General features: G+C 40.4%; 1 protein-coding gene and 1 pseudogene across 1 annotated transcript in view; both read right to left on the bottom strand.

Moving 5' to 3' along the window:
* Positions 1-15,507, bottom strand: part of PLCE1 (phospholipase C epsilon 1) — a 335,041-nt gene that overhangs the window by 71,755 nt on the left and 247,779 nt on the right. The window contains exon 7 of the mRNA XM_040254554.1: positions 7,581-8,256. Coding sequence (XP_040110488.1) covers positions 7,581-8,256 — 676 coding nt within the window. The remainder of the gene's footprint in view (positions 1-7,580; positions 8,257-15,507) is intronic.
* On the bottom strand, positions 11,411-13,621 carry LOC120873970 (annotated as a pseudogene).

The raw sequence follows: 15,507 nt of genomic DNA, 5'->3' as shown, positions 1-15,507 counted from the left end.
AGTGTTGTGCTTTATCATATTCTGTTGAGTTCCAGTGTTGTGCTTTAATACAGCCAAGTTCAATTGGGATTAACAAAAAAATTTCCCTTTCTACTTTCAGAAGTTATATTTCAGCATTATCACTGCAGGCAAATTCATTAAGATGTACTTTGTAAATCTGGCCTTTGAAGGACTTGGAGGGTGTATATGTGTGTATGACTCTATTGAAGTAAAATCAAGCTCTATTTGTTATTTCATCATTCTAGTTATATTTTCACCTAGCTTGATGCTTGGGACAGTCTGACTTAAAGTCAGAGTAGGAGGAGTACAAGAAATTCATTTTGAAGGACTTTGGGGGCACCTCAAGTAGTTGAGCTGCCGTTTTCCTCAGTGACTGGTATCCAAGGACAGAGAGCCCAGGGGACTCAGAACACCATGCATATTATGATGCCTTGAGCAGGGAAACATCCTCAGTGGGCACATGATGGTTTACAATAGCTGCTTCTTGTAAGGCAGCTCTATGTAACATGCACTGACTATCAGAAGGGATTGAGTAATTAAACAGTGTTCGACAATTCTCCTTATAAGTCAGGAAAGGTAATAAAACTACGAAAAGTCACATATGAATTAAAGACAATATTGATATTTCACAAGTTGTAGAAAAAGCACCTTTTAAATCTATTTCTATTTACTATCTTTACTTTCTACAAGCTTTTAAGGTTAGTCCTCCTTTGCAAATGCAAAGAAGTGCTTATAAATAGATTTTGGCTTTATTGTAGATAATATGCAAATAATAAAGTGACTGTGTGTGCAAGCGTGTGTGCATGTGTGTGTATGTTTGCTCCTTCATGTCTGTGCTTGTTTCTACTGTTCAATGACTATCTGATTTGATGACTTGAGTTGTGACCTCCTACTTCCTGAATCCCGTTACGGATCCCAGGATGCTTAGTGAATTGGATACTTGGTGATCTTTTGAATGATATGTCATGAAACCTTTTGGTGACCTTCTGTCCTGAATATCTGTGATTTATGCCTATCTGTGGATACTTTTTCTTTTCTTTAACCATACCAAAAATTTTTACTTTATCTCTTGTCCCTGGAAACAGTCTTGGGTCTATCAGTCAATGAGGAACATCCTCCCTTGACCAATGGTTGGTATAGGGCCCAAATAAGCCAATCAAACTCACCATCCCTGACATGTACACACTACTATATTTAAAAGGAATAATAATCAACAAGGTCCTATAGTACAGCTCAATGTTATGAGGCAGCCTGAATGGGAGGAGAGTTTGGGAGAGGATGGATACATGCATATGTATGGCTGAGTCCCTTCGCTATCCACCTGAAACTGTCACAACATTGCTTACTAATTGGCTCTATCCCAATACAAAATAAAAAGTTAAAAAATCCTCCATCCCTGGAAAATGAATCTTGAATGGAGTGATACAAAGAATGAAAATGGCTGGAGATGACTCTACCTGGTGCAGACCTGCTGGAGAGAGTTCCTGCTAACAAGTCACCAAACTGACTGCAAAGTGACACAATTTCACAAACTGATTCTTAACTACCTTATTGCATAATATACTCTGATTATGAAAAAAATCCTGTAAAATTTTATCTTTGGGTTTTAACTAATACATCTTTAAGCAGTAAACCTAATGCTTAAACAGAGTAGACCACTTCATTAAAATTTAAAAGCTCTTCTCTGCAAAAGACATGGTCAAGAAAGTTAGAAGACAAGCCACAGGCTGGGAGAAAATATTTGAGAAGAAACATCTGACAAAGGTCTGTTATTCAAAATGTACAAAAGAATTTTAAAACTCAACAATAAGAAAACAAACGACTCAATCAAAAAATAGATCAAAGAATTTGACAGACACCTCACCAAAGTATATATACAGGCGGCAAATAAGCATATGAAAAGATGTTCCGCATCAGATGTCAGCAGAGAAATGTGAAGTAAGACAACGAGATACAACTGCACACCTATTAGAATGGCCGAAATTGAGAACACTGACAACACCGAATGCTGATGAGGATGCAGAGCAATAGGAACTCTCATTTGTTGCTGGTGGGAATGACAAATGGTACAGCCACTTTAGAAGGCAGTTTCTTACAAAACTAAACACACGTTTACTGTGTGATTCAGCAATCACACTCCTTGATATTTATCCAATTGAGTTGGAAACTTGTGTCTATACCAAAACCTGAACATGGATATTTATACTTGCTTCATTCATAATTGCCAAAACTTGGAAGCAACCCAGAAATCCTTTTGTAGGTGAATGAATGAATAAACTGTGGTTCACTAAGACAATGAAATTTCATTCAGTAATAAAAAGAAATGAACTATCGAGAAGCAAGCAGACATGGGGGAAAACTTAAATGCATATTACTAAGTGAAACAAACCATCTGAGAAGGCTACATATTCTATGATTTCAACTATGTAACAGCTGGAAAAGGCAAAACTATGGAGACAATAAAAAGATCAATGGTTGCAGGGGACTAAAAGAGGATGGGATGGAGTGAGAGCAAGATGAACAGGCAGAGCACACAGGATATTTAGGGCAGCGAAAATGCTCCATATGGCATTGTAGTGATGGCTATATGTCAATATACTATATCTGTACAAGCCTATAGAGTGTACAGCACCAAGAGTGAACTCTAAGGCAAACTATGGACTTTGGGAAATTGCGACATGTTAACATAGGTTCATCCTTTGTGAAAGGATGTCTAGTCAAGGGTATGGTTTTTCCTGTGGTCATGTATGGATGTGAGAGTTAGACTGTGAAGAAAGCTGAGTGCCAAAGAATTGATGCTTTTGAACTGTGGTGTTGGAGAAGACTCTTGAGAGTCTCTTGGACTGCAAGGAGATCCAACCAGTCCATCCTAAAGGAAATCAGTCCTGAGCATTCATTGGAAGGACTGAGGCTGAAGCTGAAACGCCAATACTTTGGCCACCTGATGTGAAGAACTGACTCCTTAGAAAAGACCCTGATGCTGGGAAAGATTGAAGGTGGGAGGAGAAAGGGATGACAGAAGATGAGATGGTTGGATGGCGTCACCGACTCGATGGACCTGAGTTTCAGTAAACTCTGGGAGTTGGTGACGGACAGGGAGGCCTGGTGTGGTGCAATCCATGGGGTCGCAAAGAGTCAGACATGACCGAGTGACTGAACTGAACTGAACTGATCCTTTGTAAAAAATGTACCATTCTTGTTAGTAATGTTGATAATGGGGGAGCTATGTATGTGTGGGGACAAGAAGTTTATGGGAAATCTCTGTACTTTCCTTTCAATTTTATAATAAACCTAAAAATGCTCTAAAAAATAAAATCTTTAATAAAATTTAATAGACCCATTACCATGTACATATAAAAGAATCAGCCTCTACTGCTTTGGTTTTTCTAAATTCAGAACATCTTAACATGGGCCAAGCTTTATTATTAATGGAAATATTTTAGGCCTGTAAAAGGCAGGATGCCTTTGTTTAATCTTTAAAGGAGACCTTCTGGGAACTAAAATGTACTTTGAATCTTCCTTTTGTTTTATACAAAATAATAAACTTGTTTGGGATGGATGAAAGATGTACCTTCTATTTTAAATTTGGGGTATAGCAAGTGAAGGTACATTCTCAGTTTTAGAAAACAATTCATGTGAACTGTTCATGAGAATTAGGAAATTGATTCCTTAAAAAATATGCATGTACTTTTGGGACTTCCCTGGTGGTCCAGTGGTTAAGACTCCACACTCCCATTGCGGAGGGCGTGGGTTCAGGCCCTGGTCAGGGAACTAGATCCCACATGCTGTAACTAAGAGTTTGCATGCCACAGTGAAAAGATCCTGCATCCCAAGACTAAGGATCCAGCATGCAGCAACAAAGATCTAAGATCCTGAGTGCCACAACTAAGACCCATGGAGCTAAATAAATACATATATATTTTTTTTAATTCATGTACTTTTAACTTGGCATATCTTTGCATATCATACCTTAAAGACTCCTAAAACAATCTAACTCTTCAAATAGATGCCTGACTTTTTCCTTGGAGATAGCTAGAATCTGTTTCTGTTGCATACAAAGAAGTTTACTGATAATCCTTTGTATAACCTCCTTGGCTTCCCAGAGATCTTTCCAAATATATGAGTTCTCAAGCTCTGCCCATAACTTTGAGCCAAAGCTCATGATACCAACCTTTCTTCCACATCCCATATCAATTAAAAATTGATTAAATTAAATTAAAATTTTCTTGTATTCCTAGGCTTTGTTACAAATATCACTATTGGGAATTCCCTGATGGTCTAGGGGTTAAGAATCTGTCTTTCATTGCAGAGGACTCAGGTTCAAGCCCTGGTCAGGGAACTAAGATCCCACATGCCTTGGGGGACCTAAGTCCATGCCACAACTACTGAGCTCACAGGCTCTAGAGCTCGTGCTTGGAAGCAAAAGAAGCCTATGCACTGCAACAAAGATGCAGAGCAGAGTCCCCCCAAAACCAAACAAACAAAAACAAAAGTCACTATTTTTTCTTGTCTTTTGCTTTATCTCTTGCTACTATTTCCATTAACTTAGTTTATATTCACTAGCACTAAAATACTTGTATTTAAAAAATAAATAAATAAATAAATAAAATATTTTCTAAAAGAAAAAAAAAAGAAAGTAACGGTACAAACATTCATCACACACGAGGACTTGGATGTTAGGAAGATTATTTTCTATATAAGCTCTTCCTAAATTGGGGATAAAGAAATATTCTTACACAGCTGTTAGCGGAAGTTTGGAAGAAGTCAAGACCTTCCATACGTTACTTTAGTTTATAGATATGTTTAAAATTTTCTTTTGTACTTTGGGACTTCTCAGAGCTTTAAATGTGCTAAGCTGTACTATAAATCACCAAGGGAGCATTTAGAATGATGCCTATTTGACTTTTTGTTCTCCAAGTGCCAAATTAGCATCTTTTTAATATTCCCTGATACAATTTGGGAATTGGTCTATATGATGGAAAAATGAGTAGTCCGTTGACCTTTTTCACTTAACATAAGAAAGAAATCTTGAGTGTCTAAGACTGTTGTCTGTCTCATGCAGCTTGTGTAGTACATTGTTTTGAGGATGAATGCCATCTATGCTTTCAGAACTGACTGAGGTATATGGAGCCTTTTTGCCCTTACAGTGTGACAGCTTGGTTCCTCACACGGGTGGAAGGATGGGGGTGGAGAGAAAAGGAGGGATATAGCTGTGGTTACAACTGCGTAAGACCAAGTCAACTCCAAGTCACTTCCTCTGACTCGGCTCCAGCAGCACCTCTTCTCACCCATTGTGGTCTCATCTGGTGCCTCCTTCAGCATAAACTGAAGGTTGCAGGGTAAATGAGAAAATGTGCTGTGTGTTAGTTGCTCAGTTGTACCCGACTCTGCGACCCCATGGACGGTAGTCCCCCAGGCTCCTCTACTGGAGTGGGTAGCCGTGCCCTTCTCCAGTGGATCTTCCTGACCCAGGGATCAAACTCAGGTCTCCTGCATTGCAGGCCAATTCTTTACCATCTGAGCCACAGTACAGTACTGTGAACTTAGTAATGAGAAACTAAGTTGACTTTACATGTTAATTCAGTTACTTTGTAAGACTGGGAAGGAAACTAATGGAGCAAATGAACCACATAGGTTTGTGCCAGCGACTGTAATTGAGCCCAAAGACTTTGGTTCATGACCAGACTGAATGCATTTTCATGACTGTAGAAGGAATGACTGTAATTGAAAACCAATATTCATAGTACCTCCCAGAGACCTTCCTGCCAAGCAGCCGGAACCACTGAGAGCTCCCTGTGGAGTAGACAGGAAGCCAGCATTTTGGTTTCCATTTTATTTCAAAAAATATTTATTTGGCTGTGCTGGGTCTTAGTTGCATCATGTGGGATCTTTAGTTGTGGAATGTGGGATCTAGTTCCCTGACCAGGGATAGAACCTGGGCCCCCTCTATTGGGAGCAAGGCATCTTAGCCACTGGACCACCAGAGACGTCCCTTGGTTTCCATTTTAGATGAGTTAACTAAAACTGGCTTTGTGCAGTGCAGCATAATCATGTATATAGGCCTATGTGCTTATTAATTAATTGAGTTCTTCAGGATACGATCTCTACTCATTAAGAACTGTATGGATGTGGGGAAAGGGGAAAGAAGGGGCTTTACATATGTGACTCTACTAACATTCCACAGCAGAAAATGTTTTAATTTGTCAGAAACATGTTAGAACTATGAAAAGTACATGAAAATCAATCCTTTGAGTAATTTAAGTCACAGTGGTATTTGTTCTGTGACACTAGAAAAGATAATTTCTCCCCCATAAGATAGAAAAGGGCTTCCCTTGTGGCTCAGCTGGTAAAGAATCTGCCTGCAATGTGGGAGACCTAGGTTTGATCCCTGGGCTGGGAAGATCCCCTGGAGAAGGGAAAGGCTACCCACTCCAGTATTCTAGCCTAGAGAAGTCCATGGACTGTATAGTCCGTGGGGTCTCAAAGAGTCAGACACAACTGAGCTACTTTCACTCACACAAGACACAAAAACATAGCAAAGAAAAACTGAATACTCTGTACAACTCATCGGACAATCCCACCAACAGTGTCACCTGGTAGTGGGGTTTATGACTCAATTTCCAAGCAATCTCTGCCCTCCTTCCTCCATAAGCAGGTGGCTCTAGTTACACCTGTGTCTCTTCTCACCACCTCATCTAACCCAGTCCTGGCGGACCTTTGGCTGGAGTGTCAAAGTACCTGATGTGTGTGTGTGTTCAGATGCTCAGTTATATCTGACTCCTTGTGACCCTATGGATTGTACAGTATGCCAGGTTTCTCTGTCCATGACAGGCAAATATTGTTGTGGGTTGCCATTTCCTTCTCTGGGGATCTTCCCGACCCAAGGATCCTGATAGTTTAGGGTTAACAAAAAACTCACTCAGTTTAAGCTGCCTCCTAAGGGCTGTTGCCACTACGAATGAGGTTTGGAAGAACTCTAGTTATGACTATCTCATTTCGGAACGTTTCTTTTAAACTTACAAGTTCAACAGTTTGGCAGCAATACACGGTAAATTAAATAACTCTCTGAGAGTCACAGAGCACATTAGAAGATGAAATAGGATTTCAGTTTCCAAAGTGAAGATTTCTAACACATCAGCTAGTCCCTAATAAGTATAAAAGCATTCAGATTACAATGCTTCCATTTTCACTTTAAGTGAAAATGCTTATATTAACTCGTTTCTTTCCAGATGTGAGAAGTCACTATTTTCAGACAAAATAATAATAGGACCTACTTTGAGCCAGACACTATGCTTTATACATATGAATTTACATTATGGCGTTACACGTATTAACTCAGTTAAGCCTCACAGTCATCCTTTGGACAACATGAATAATATCATAATTTTTCTCACTTTATAGATAAGAAACTAAGGCACAGAGAGGTTAAGTAAAAGCTGTTCAACATCACTCAGGCAGAAACTTGACAGAGCTGGGAAAATGAACTTTGGTGGTCTAGTTGTCCAGTGTGTTTTTACAAGATAAATCTGGAGAATTATACTACGGAGGAGACAGGGAAGGCTGCAGCCCTTTCCCCTTACCTGGTAGAGGCTGACGTACTGTTTCCGCAGCCACTGCTGTCTTTGGTCAGGGAACTTCCTCATCTTCCTCACCGCTCTAGTGAGCTCCAACAATCCACTGAAGAGCATCTTAGCTGTGTGCTTTGGTGCCACAAAGTGCAATAATCTATTGTCCGTGGTCTGCAGCCCGTAGAGCAGTGTCACGCCAGTCTCTGAGAGAAACATGTTACTCAGTTTGTTCTGAACACACACAGTGTGTATATCAATGTTAGGGTGTCCCATGTACACAGCCTTTGCTGAAAACAGATCCAAGATCCCCTCCACCAGGCCACTTAATCCAGCATTGCCCAGTAACGGGAATTTGCCAGGCTCAGATGTGTTACTGAGCACACCAAGTTTTGCTTTAGCACTGGCTGGGGAAGCAGTGGTGGGTTTTATCCAAGTCAAGGTGCTATTGTCAGGCTGAAGCTGGAGGAAGCAGCGGGCAGAAAGGTGCGTGTCCTGATCATAGTGGATGACTGTGGCCCCCTGCAACAGGAACTGGTGCACATCAGCTTGGATGGACAGCACGTACCATGGGATGAGCTCTATCCCATGGTCAAAGGCTTTCTGTGGCTCTTCTGATCCATGAGAGTCCCATTCTTTGGGCTGCTCAAAGATGTCATTTTCGGAATCCAACAAATCTCCAATTATAAACCTGATAGAAAGAGTTACAAATTTGATCTGTCTTATAACCAGAAGTAAGGACAACAAAAATCTTTCACTGACGCTGGACATCATTTTTAATTTCATTATAAATTCAAATTAGCATAGAAAATATAAAATGTTAAAAGTCATAGAGTGATTTTATATAGTGGTATTCCCAAACCTTATATTTAACAACATATCTAACCATAGGCTTTGAGGCCCCAAGGACTGTAGCCCGCCAAGCTCCTCTGTCCATGGAATTTTCCAAGCAAGTGTACTGGAGCAGGTTGAATAAAGGAGCTACTATATTATTATATTTTTAATATAAATAACAACAGTCTTCATTACTTATTAGTCTTTCCTGTGTTAAATACATACATTTTTGCAATTAATATGACCTACTTGCAAAGTAAGTTTTATTATTCTTTAAAAATTTTTTTAATTGGAGGATAATTGTTTTATAATATTGTGTTGACTCTTGCGATATATCAACACGAATCAGCCCTAAGTATACATATTTTTTTAATCTATGGAGGAACTGAGGTTCAGAAGGAGTGAGTAACTGGCTCTAGGTTACTCAGCTCAGAAGAGACCTACCCAAGGCAGGAATTTGGTCTGCCTGACTCTCTTTCTTCTCTTTGGCTACTTTGGTAGGAATATGCCTAAGGGAGACTCATTCTCTTCAAAGCATGAGGAACTGTTACTAAGAGCAAGGCTTTTCACCGCTTGATCCACAGACATCACTAGCAAAGGGGTGGGTAAAATTGAGGAATTGGTCCATACATCCCTGGGAAGGGATGTTCCCATCACCTCGAGACACTTGGGCAGCTGACAGCCTCTTGGCGAGGTCTGAGAAGCGGCCTTGGGCTTCTCGGACTCTCAGTCTAAATCCTGGTCCCCGAGCAAGATCCCACTCCTGCTTTCAAACAGCAAAATGTTCTTCTTCCTTGCCTCACATAAACAGGTATTCTTAAGAAAGAAAAAAAATCCACAAGAGATCTTACAAATCTGATGATCAGAAGATCCTTTTCAAATAATCCTCACTGGAAACCACCCAAACGTCCAGCAACAATCAAATATACAAATAAAATTTGATGTATTCATATAACACCAGCCTGCACAGCCACGAAAGTAAGCATGCAACAGTTAACCACCTGCAGCAACACAGACAAATCTTAAGCAAGACATACAGGCACACATACTATGTGATTACATTAATGTAAATTTCAAAAAAGGAAAAATTATACTATATTGTTTAGAGAGGCATAAAGTGGTAAACTTATAAAGAAAAACAGAATGTATTATCACAAAATTCATAGCAGTGAATTTTTCTCTGGGGGAAAGGTGGTGACATAACTGAGACAGGAAAAAAGGGGTTTATAGGTACTGATAATGGCTGGTAGCTACACATGTACTCACTTGAAACTATTAAAAACATTAGTTAAAAATTTTTTCAGAATAGTTTTAGATTAGGAGAGAAATTGCAAAGATATACCCCATATCCAGTTTTTCCTATTATATTAACATCTTACATTAGGGTGGTGTATTTGACACAATTCATGAACCAATACCACAAAACATGACTATTTATTAAAGCCCATACTTTGTTTAGTATTAGTCTTTGTTTAGTATTAGTATTAGTCTTATACTTTGTTTAGTATTTGTATTAGCCTTTGTGGCACAATTGGTGGAGTTATCGCCTTTGCCTGTTAACCGGAAGATTGGTGGTTCAAGCCCATCCAGGGATGCCCTTCTCTGTGTACCTTTGGGCTTCCCTGGTGGCTCAGACAGTAAAGAATCCACCTGTAATGCGGGAGATCTGAGTCAGAACCCTGGGTTGGGAATATCCCCTGGAGGAGGGCATGGCAACCCACTCCAGTATTCTTGCCTGGAGAATCCCCAAGGACAGAAGAGCCTGGTGGGCTGCAGTCCATGGGGTTGCGAAGAGTCAGACATGACTGAGTGACTTAGCACAGTACAGGGCATACTTTGTTTAGATTTCTTTAGTTTTTTACCCATTTCCGTTTTCTGTTGCAGGATTCCATCCAGGAGCCCATATTACATTTAACCTTCATATTTCTTTATGTCATCGTTTCTCAGACTTTTCTTGATTTTATGATCTTGACAGTTGAACAGTGGTCAGGCATTTTGTCGAATGACCAACAATTCAAATTTGCCTGATAATTTTCTCCTAATTATTCTGGTGCTCTAGGTTCTCCTAATTATTTGCTCTGGGGGAAGACCACAGAGGCCAAGTGCCATTCTTGTCACATCATATCCAGGGAACATACTAGCAACAGGACTCATGCTGTTGATGCTGACCTGGCTGAGGTAGTGCTGGTCCATGTCCACCTAAAGTTACTTAAAAAAAAAAAAACCTCCTTACACATTGTCCCCTTTGGAAGGAAGTCATTGTGTGCAGCCTACACATAAGGAAAGGTGAGTCTGCTCTACCTCCTAGAGGTCAGAGCATCCACACAAGTTATTTGGAATTCTGCATGAGTAATTTGTCTCTTCTCCCCCATGTGTTTGCTTAGTTATCACTTACATACATGGACTTGTGAATATTTATGTAATATTTTGGGTTATAATCAAAGCCTCCCTGGTAGTTCAGACGGTAAAGAATCTACCTTCAATGCAGGAGACATGGGTTTGAGCCCTGAGTTGGGAAGATTCCCTGGAGAAAGGAACAGCTACCCACGCCAGTATTCTTGCCTGGAGAATTCCATGGACAGAGGAGACTGGCAGGCTACAGTCCATGGGGTTGCAGAGTCGGATACAACTGAGCGATTTTCATTTACTTACTTGGGTTATAATCTAATACTATTTTATTTTGCTACTCAAATTGCTCCAGCTTTGGCCAACAGAATATAACTTTCTGTTGGCTCTTGTGCATCTTTGATATAACCTCATTATTGTTTTAGTTTTTTTTTTCCTCAGCACTTATTTACTTTTTCTGGCACAAGATACTCCAGGCTCATCTTGTATGTTTCCTGCCCCAGTCTTAGAAGCAGTCATCTCTCTAAGGAGCTTTGCTTTCTTTCACTGAAGACTCATTAGAAATCAAGATCTGAGATCTAGGTGCAAATCCATTCTTTTTAATGCACTTTTCTTTTCTTTTTTTTTTAAGTTGTTTCAAAGTAGTTTATTTAGGGGTTCCATTTTCACTCAATAGATTTTATGTATTTCTCATATGCTTCTTCACTCAGTTCATCTAGTTCTGAAGGGTTACTGAACGTCATCTTGATCAGCCAACCATCTTCATAACAAGACTTGTTGACAAGTCCTGGATTTTCTGCTAGAGCTTTATTAATTTCAGTTACTTCTCCTGATAGAGGAGAATAGAGTTCACTAGCAGCTTTCACACTTTCCAAAGCACCAAACTCCTCTTGTTTGTTCAACTTTGTCCCAACTTCAGGCAGACTACAGTAAACAACATCTCCCAAAGCTTCCTGTGCAAAATTGCTGATTCCCACTGTTCCAACACCATTTTCTGTTGTTACCCATTCATGTTTTTCTGTGAATTTCCGCACCGACAGCAGAGCAGGGCCGGTGCGCAGCGTCCGGATGGCACCCGGTCGCAGTCCCCAGGGCCGCAGCGAGCAGGGCGCGCTGGGTGCCTAGATGGCGCGCAGGCTGCCGACAGCGGCCCGCACGCTCCACACCGCGCGCAGCGCCACGTTCGCACGCTGCACTTTTCTTAATGTGCAATGGCACCCCACTCTAGTCCTCTTGCCTGGAAAATCCCATGGACGGAGGAGCCTGGTGGGCTGCAGTCCATGGGGTCACTAAGAGTCGGGCACGACTAAGCGACTTCACTTCACTTTCACTTCTTAATGTTACATCTCACCATAAAAAGTGAAGAAAGAATGAGAAAGGAAAAAAATCTTTTGTGTTTAAATTACCACAATCGCTCTGAAATTTCTCTCAGTAGCAATGGGAAGCCAATACTCAGGTTCTCTTACATAATATTTCTGTCCTTTCTATACATATATATAGCAAGATGGTTAGGGGCACAGCCTCTAGTCACTTTGGGTTTAATGTTAGACTCTACTACCTCTTCACTGTGTGATCTAGTCAGATCACTCAACCTCTCTGAGCCTCACTTTACTCATCTGCTAATAGCAAAAAGACAATACCCATTTTCAGAGAGTAATGGTGAAGCTCAAATAAGAATACTGGTAAGTGACTCGGCACAGACTCTGGCTCAGCAAAGCACACGACTATAATTAAACATAAAAAAGATCAAGGTCTTATCCTGCCTCTTCTCCTTCCCACTTCCTTTTCTCCAGGCTAAATCAGTCCAGCTGTTCCTCTAGAGGGGGCTTTCCTCAGGGCTGCGTCCAAGTTCTTTAATCTTTTTATTTCCTTTTTCTGGGACCATTTCCACATTCTCCCTGTCACACTGCTAGCTGATGTTTTTGTTTTTTTTTCTCCCTAAGAGCAAGAAGGATTCAATTGGAGAGTATCAATACCCATGAAATGTAACATATGTTAATTTGGACATAGAACTTCTGATTTTAATTTAGCAAGAGAAATCGTGTTTTCCATATTCCATTTAATTTGAGTTCTGAGCTAAAGCAAGTATTTTCCAGTGAAAAACTATGGGCATTATGAAAAGTTGTGTCTGGAAAAGAAAAATTATGAGGCTTTTCTGGAGCCTGTTTCAACTGCTCAGCTATGATGTAAGCTGGGAGAGAATGGACACTATCTTTCTTAGCACCAGTTCTATTTTAGACACAAAAGAACTAATGTTAGGTGTTAATAATTCCTCTAAAAGGCAGTCTTCTAGGAACTAATGCCCAAGATAAAATAAGATCCCTTTAATAAATTTGTAATAAAATAAGATCCCTTTAATAAATTTGTAATAAAATAAGATCCCTTTAAGAAGGAAACTAGTAGCTTTGTCTCTTACATCATATAGTGAATTTTATGCACTTCTGTGCCTGATTCTCTCAGGAGACAAGTTTCTGTGGGTTTACAAGAAGGAATTAGGTGGGACTTAAAGAGTTACTCAGGAACCAAGTGGCATCAAAGATGTGGTACTGGCAGAAAAAACTACCTAGTCAAATTTAGGTCATATGCCTTAAGGAGAGGACCAAGAAGTGAAAAGAGAAGGAAAGTTTATATTCAACCCCTGCCAAGAGGTTCTGAAGCATCCTTCAGTTAGAAACTATAAATTGACAGGTAGACACCTTTCTAATGTTCCATGATGAAAATCTGTTTAAAAATATAGCTCATTTAAAAAATATTTATTTTTAAAATATTTATTTACTTGGCTGCACTAGGTCTTAGCTGGGGACATGGGACCTTTGACCTTCATCGCGGCATGAGGGCTCTTTCAGTTGCGGCATTCGAACTCCTAGATGCAGCATGCGGACCAGGGATCGAACCTGGGCCCCCTGAACTGGGAGCGTGTAGTCGTAGCCACTGGACCACCAGGGAAATTCCTGAAGATCTTATATTAGGGGAAAGTGGGCTACTTATCAGGCTTCCCAGGTGGCACTAGTGGTAAAGAACTCATCTGCCAATGGAGGAGACATCAGAGACTCAGGAAGATCCCCTGGAGGAGGGCATGGCAACCCACTCCAGTATTCTTGTCTGGGGAAGCCCATGGACAGAGGAATCTGGTGGGCTATAATCCACAGGGTTGCAAAGAGTCCGACATGACTGAAGCAATTTGGCACTAATTTTCTTCATAACATTTTGTTACTCCTGCAAAGTTAAAAGGATTACATAAACATGATTCATCATCAAAAAAAAAAAAAAAACATGATTCATCAAGTGATAAGCCTAAATTTAACTTTGTAAGACATGAAAAGGTACACCTTTTCCAAAGGACTTGCTATAGCTGTACCCTGTAATAAAATTGAGAATTTAAACTTTGCTTCTGGCAAATTCTTGCTTTTAATTAACTTAGCACTTTCCTCAGCCATAGATAGCTTCGAAATTATAGCTGCATAATGCAAGGACTTTAAAGCCAGCCTGCCTGAGGTTAAATTCTGGCCCTGCTAAATGTGAGATCTTGAATGAAATAGAATTGCTGGGAGGATTAACTAATTTAAATGTAAAGTATTTAAAACAGTGTTCGTTTAAAAGTAGGCTCTTGATAAATAATAGCATGTCAAATATTAGTAATATTATCATGGCCCAGTTTGTGTGTGCAAAGTCAATATCCTACACAGCCACCCAAACAAACACTGCTTCTTTGTAAAAAATGGTTTCCAAGTTTCATGCTGGGATTCAAGTGATAAACAAGTTTAAACTGAATTTTGTGCCTGCATGCTCAGTTGCTCCATTCTGTCTCTTTCTGAATCCACGGACTATAGCCCGCCAGGCCCCTCTGTCTATGAAATTAATCTGGCAAGAATACTAGAGTGAGTTGCCATTTCTTCCTCCAGGGAATCTTCCAACCCAGGGATCAGACCCCGGTCTCCAGTATTGGCAGGTGGATTCTTTACCACTGAGCCACCTGGGAAGCCCTTGAATGTTGTGCAGATAGTGGGAAAATGGCTTTCTTTGTTATGGTAATAGAAGCAGGACTGGGTCTTGTGTACTGGCCAAGCAGATAGGAAAAGAGAGAAAGAGAAAGGGTCCTGGGTATCCCTAGTCCCAGAAACCCCTAACAGAGCCAGCCTTGGGGTGGGAGGAGATCCTGTTAAGGTCTTGGTTGGGTGGAGGCAGTCAGCTGTCCCTAAAGGATGTTGTAAGGTTGGTGTTTAAAACGCTGCACCATCCTTCATGGAGAATAAATGACTGGTTTCCTACCATTTTATTATTTCATTTATGCACATAAGCATGCATGTGTATGTGTGGCAAGTCCTGGTATCTATGCTCTTTTCTCAGATACTCTACTTCCTTATGCTTAGCTTTTTAAAAAACTTTTTATTTTGTATCAGAGTATAGTTGATTAACAATGTTGTGATAGTTTCAGGTGAACAGCAAAGGAACTCACACTTAGCTTTCTTATTTCTATCCTTGTGGGATCATCTTTCAGGGAAGTGTCTGAGGTTGTTGGGACGGGAGAGCAGTGAATACTCCGTATTCTCCCATAAAGAAGGGCAGGGTGACTGAAAGCTGCTACTCAAATGGTGACTGTTGCCACAGGTGCCCATACCTTAGTTCAGTTCAGTTCAGTTCAGTCGCTCAGTCGTGTCTGACGCTTTGCAACCGCATGAATCGCAGCACGCCAGGCCTCCCTGTCCATCACCATCTCCCGGAGTTCACTCAGACTCACGTCCATCACTGACTTGATGGACGT

Source organism: Oryx dammah, unplaced genomic scaffold (assembly GCF_014754425.2).
Source record: "Oryx dammah isolate SB20612 unplaced genomic scaffold, SCBI_Odam_1.1 HiC_scaffold_14, whole genome shotgun sequence".
Classification (NCBI taxonomy): Eukaryota; Metazoa; Chordata; class Mammalia; order Artiodactyla; family Bovidae; genus Oryx; species Oryx dammah.
Note: the sequence above shows the minus strand (reverse complement) of the source record. Positions and strands in the feature narration are given on the sequence as shown.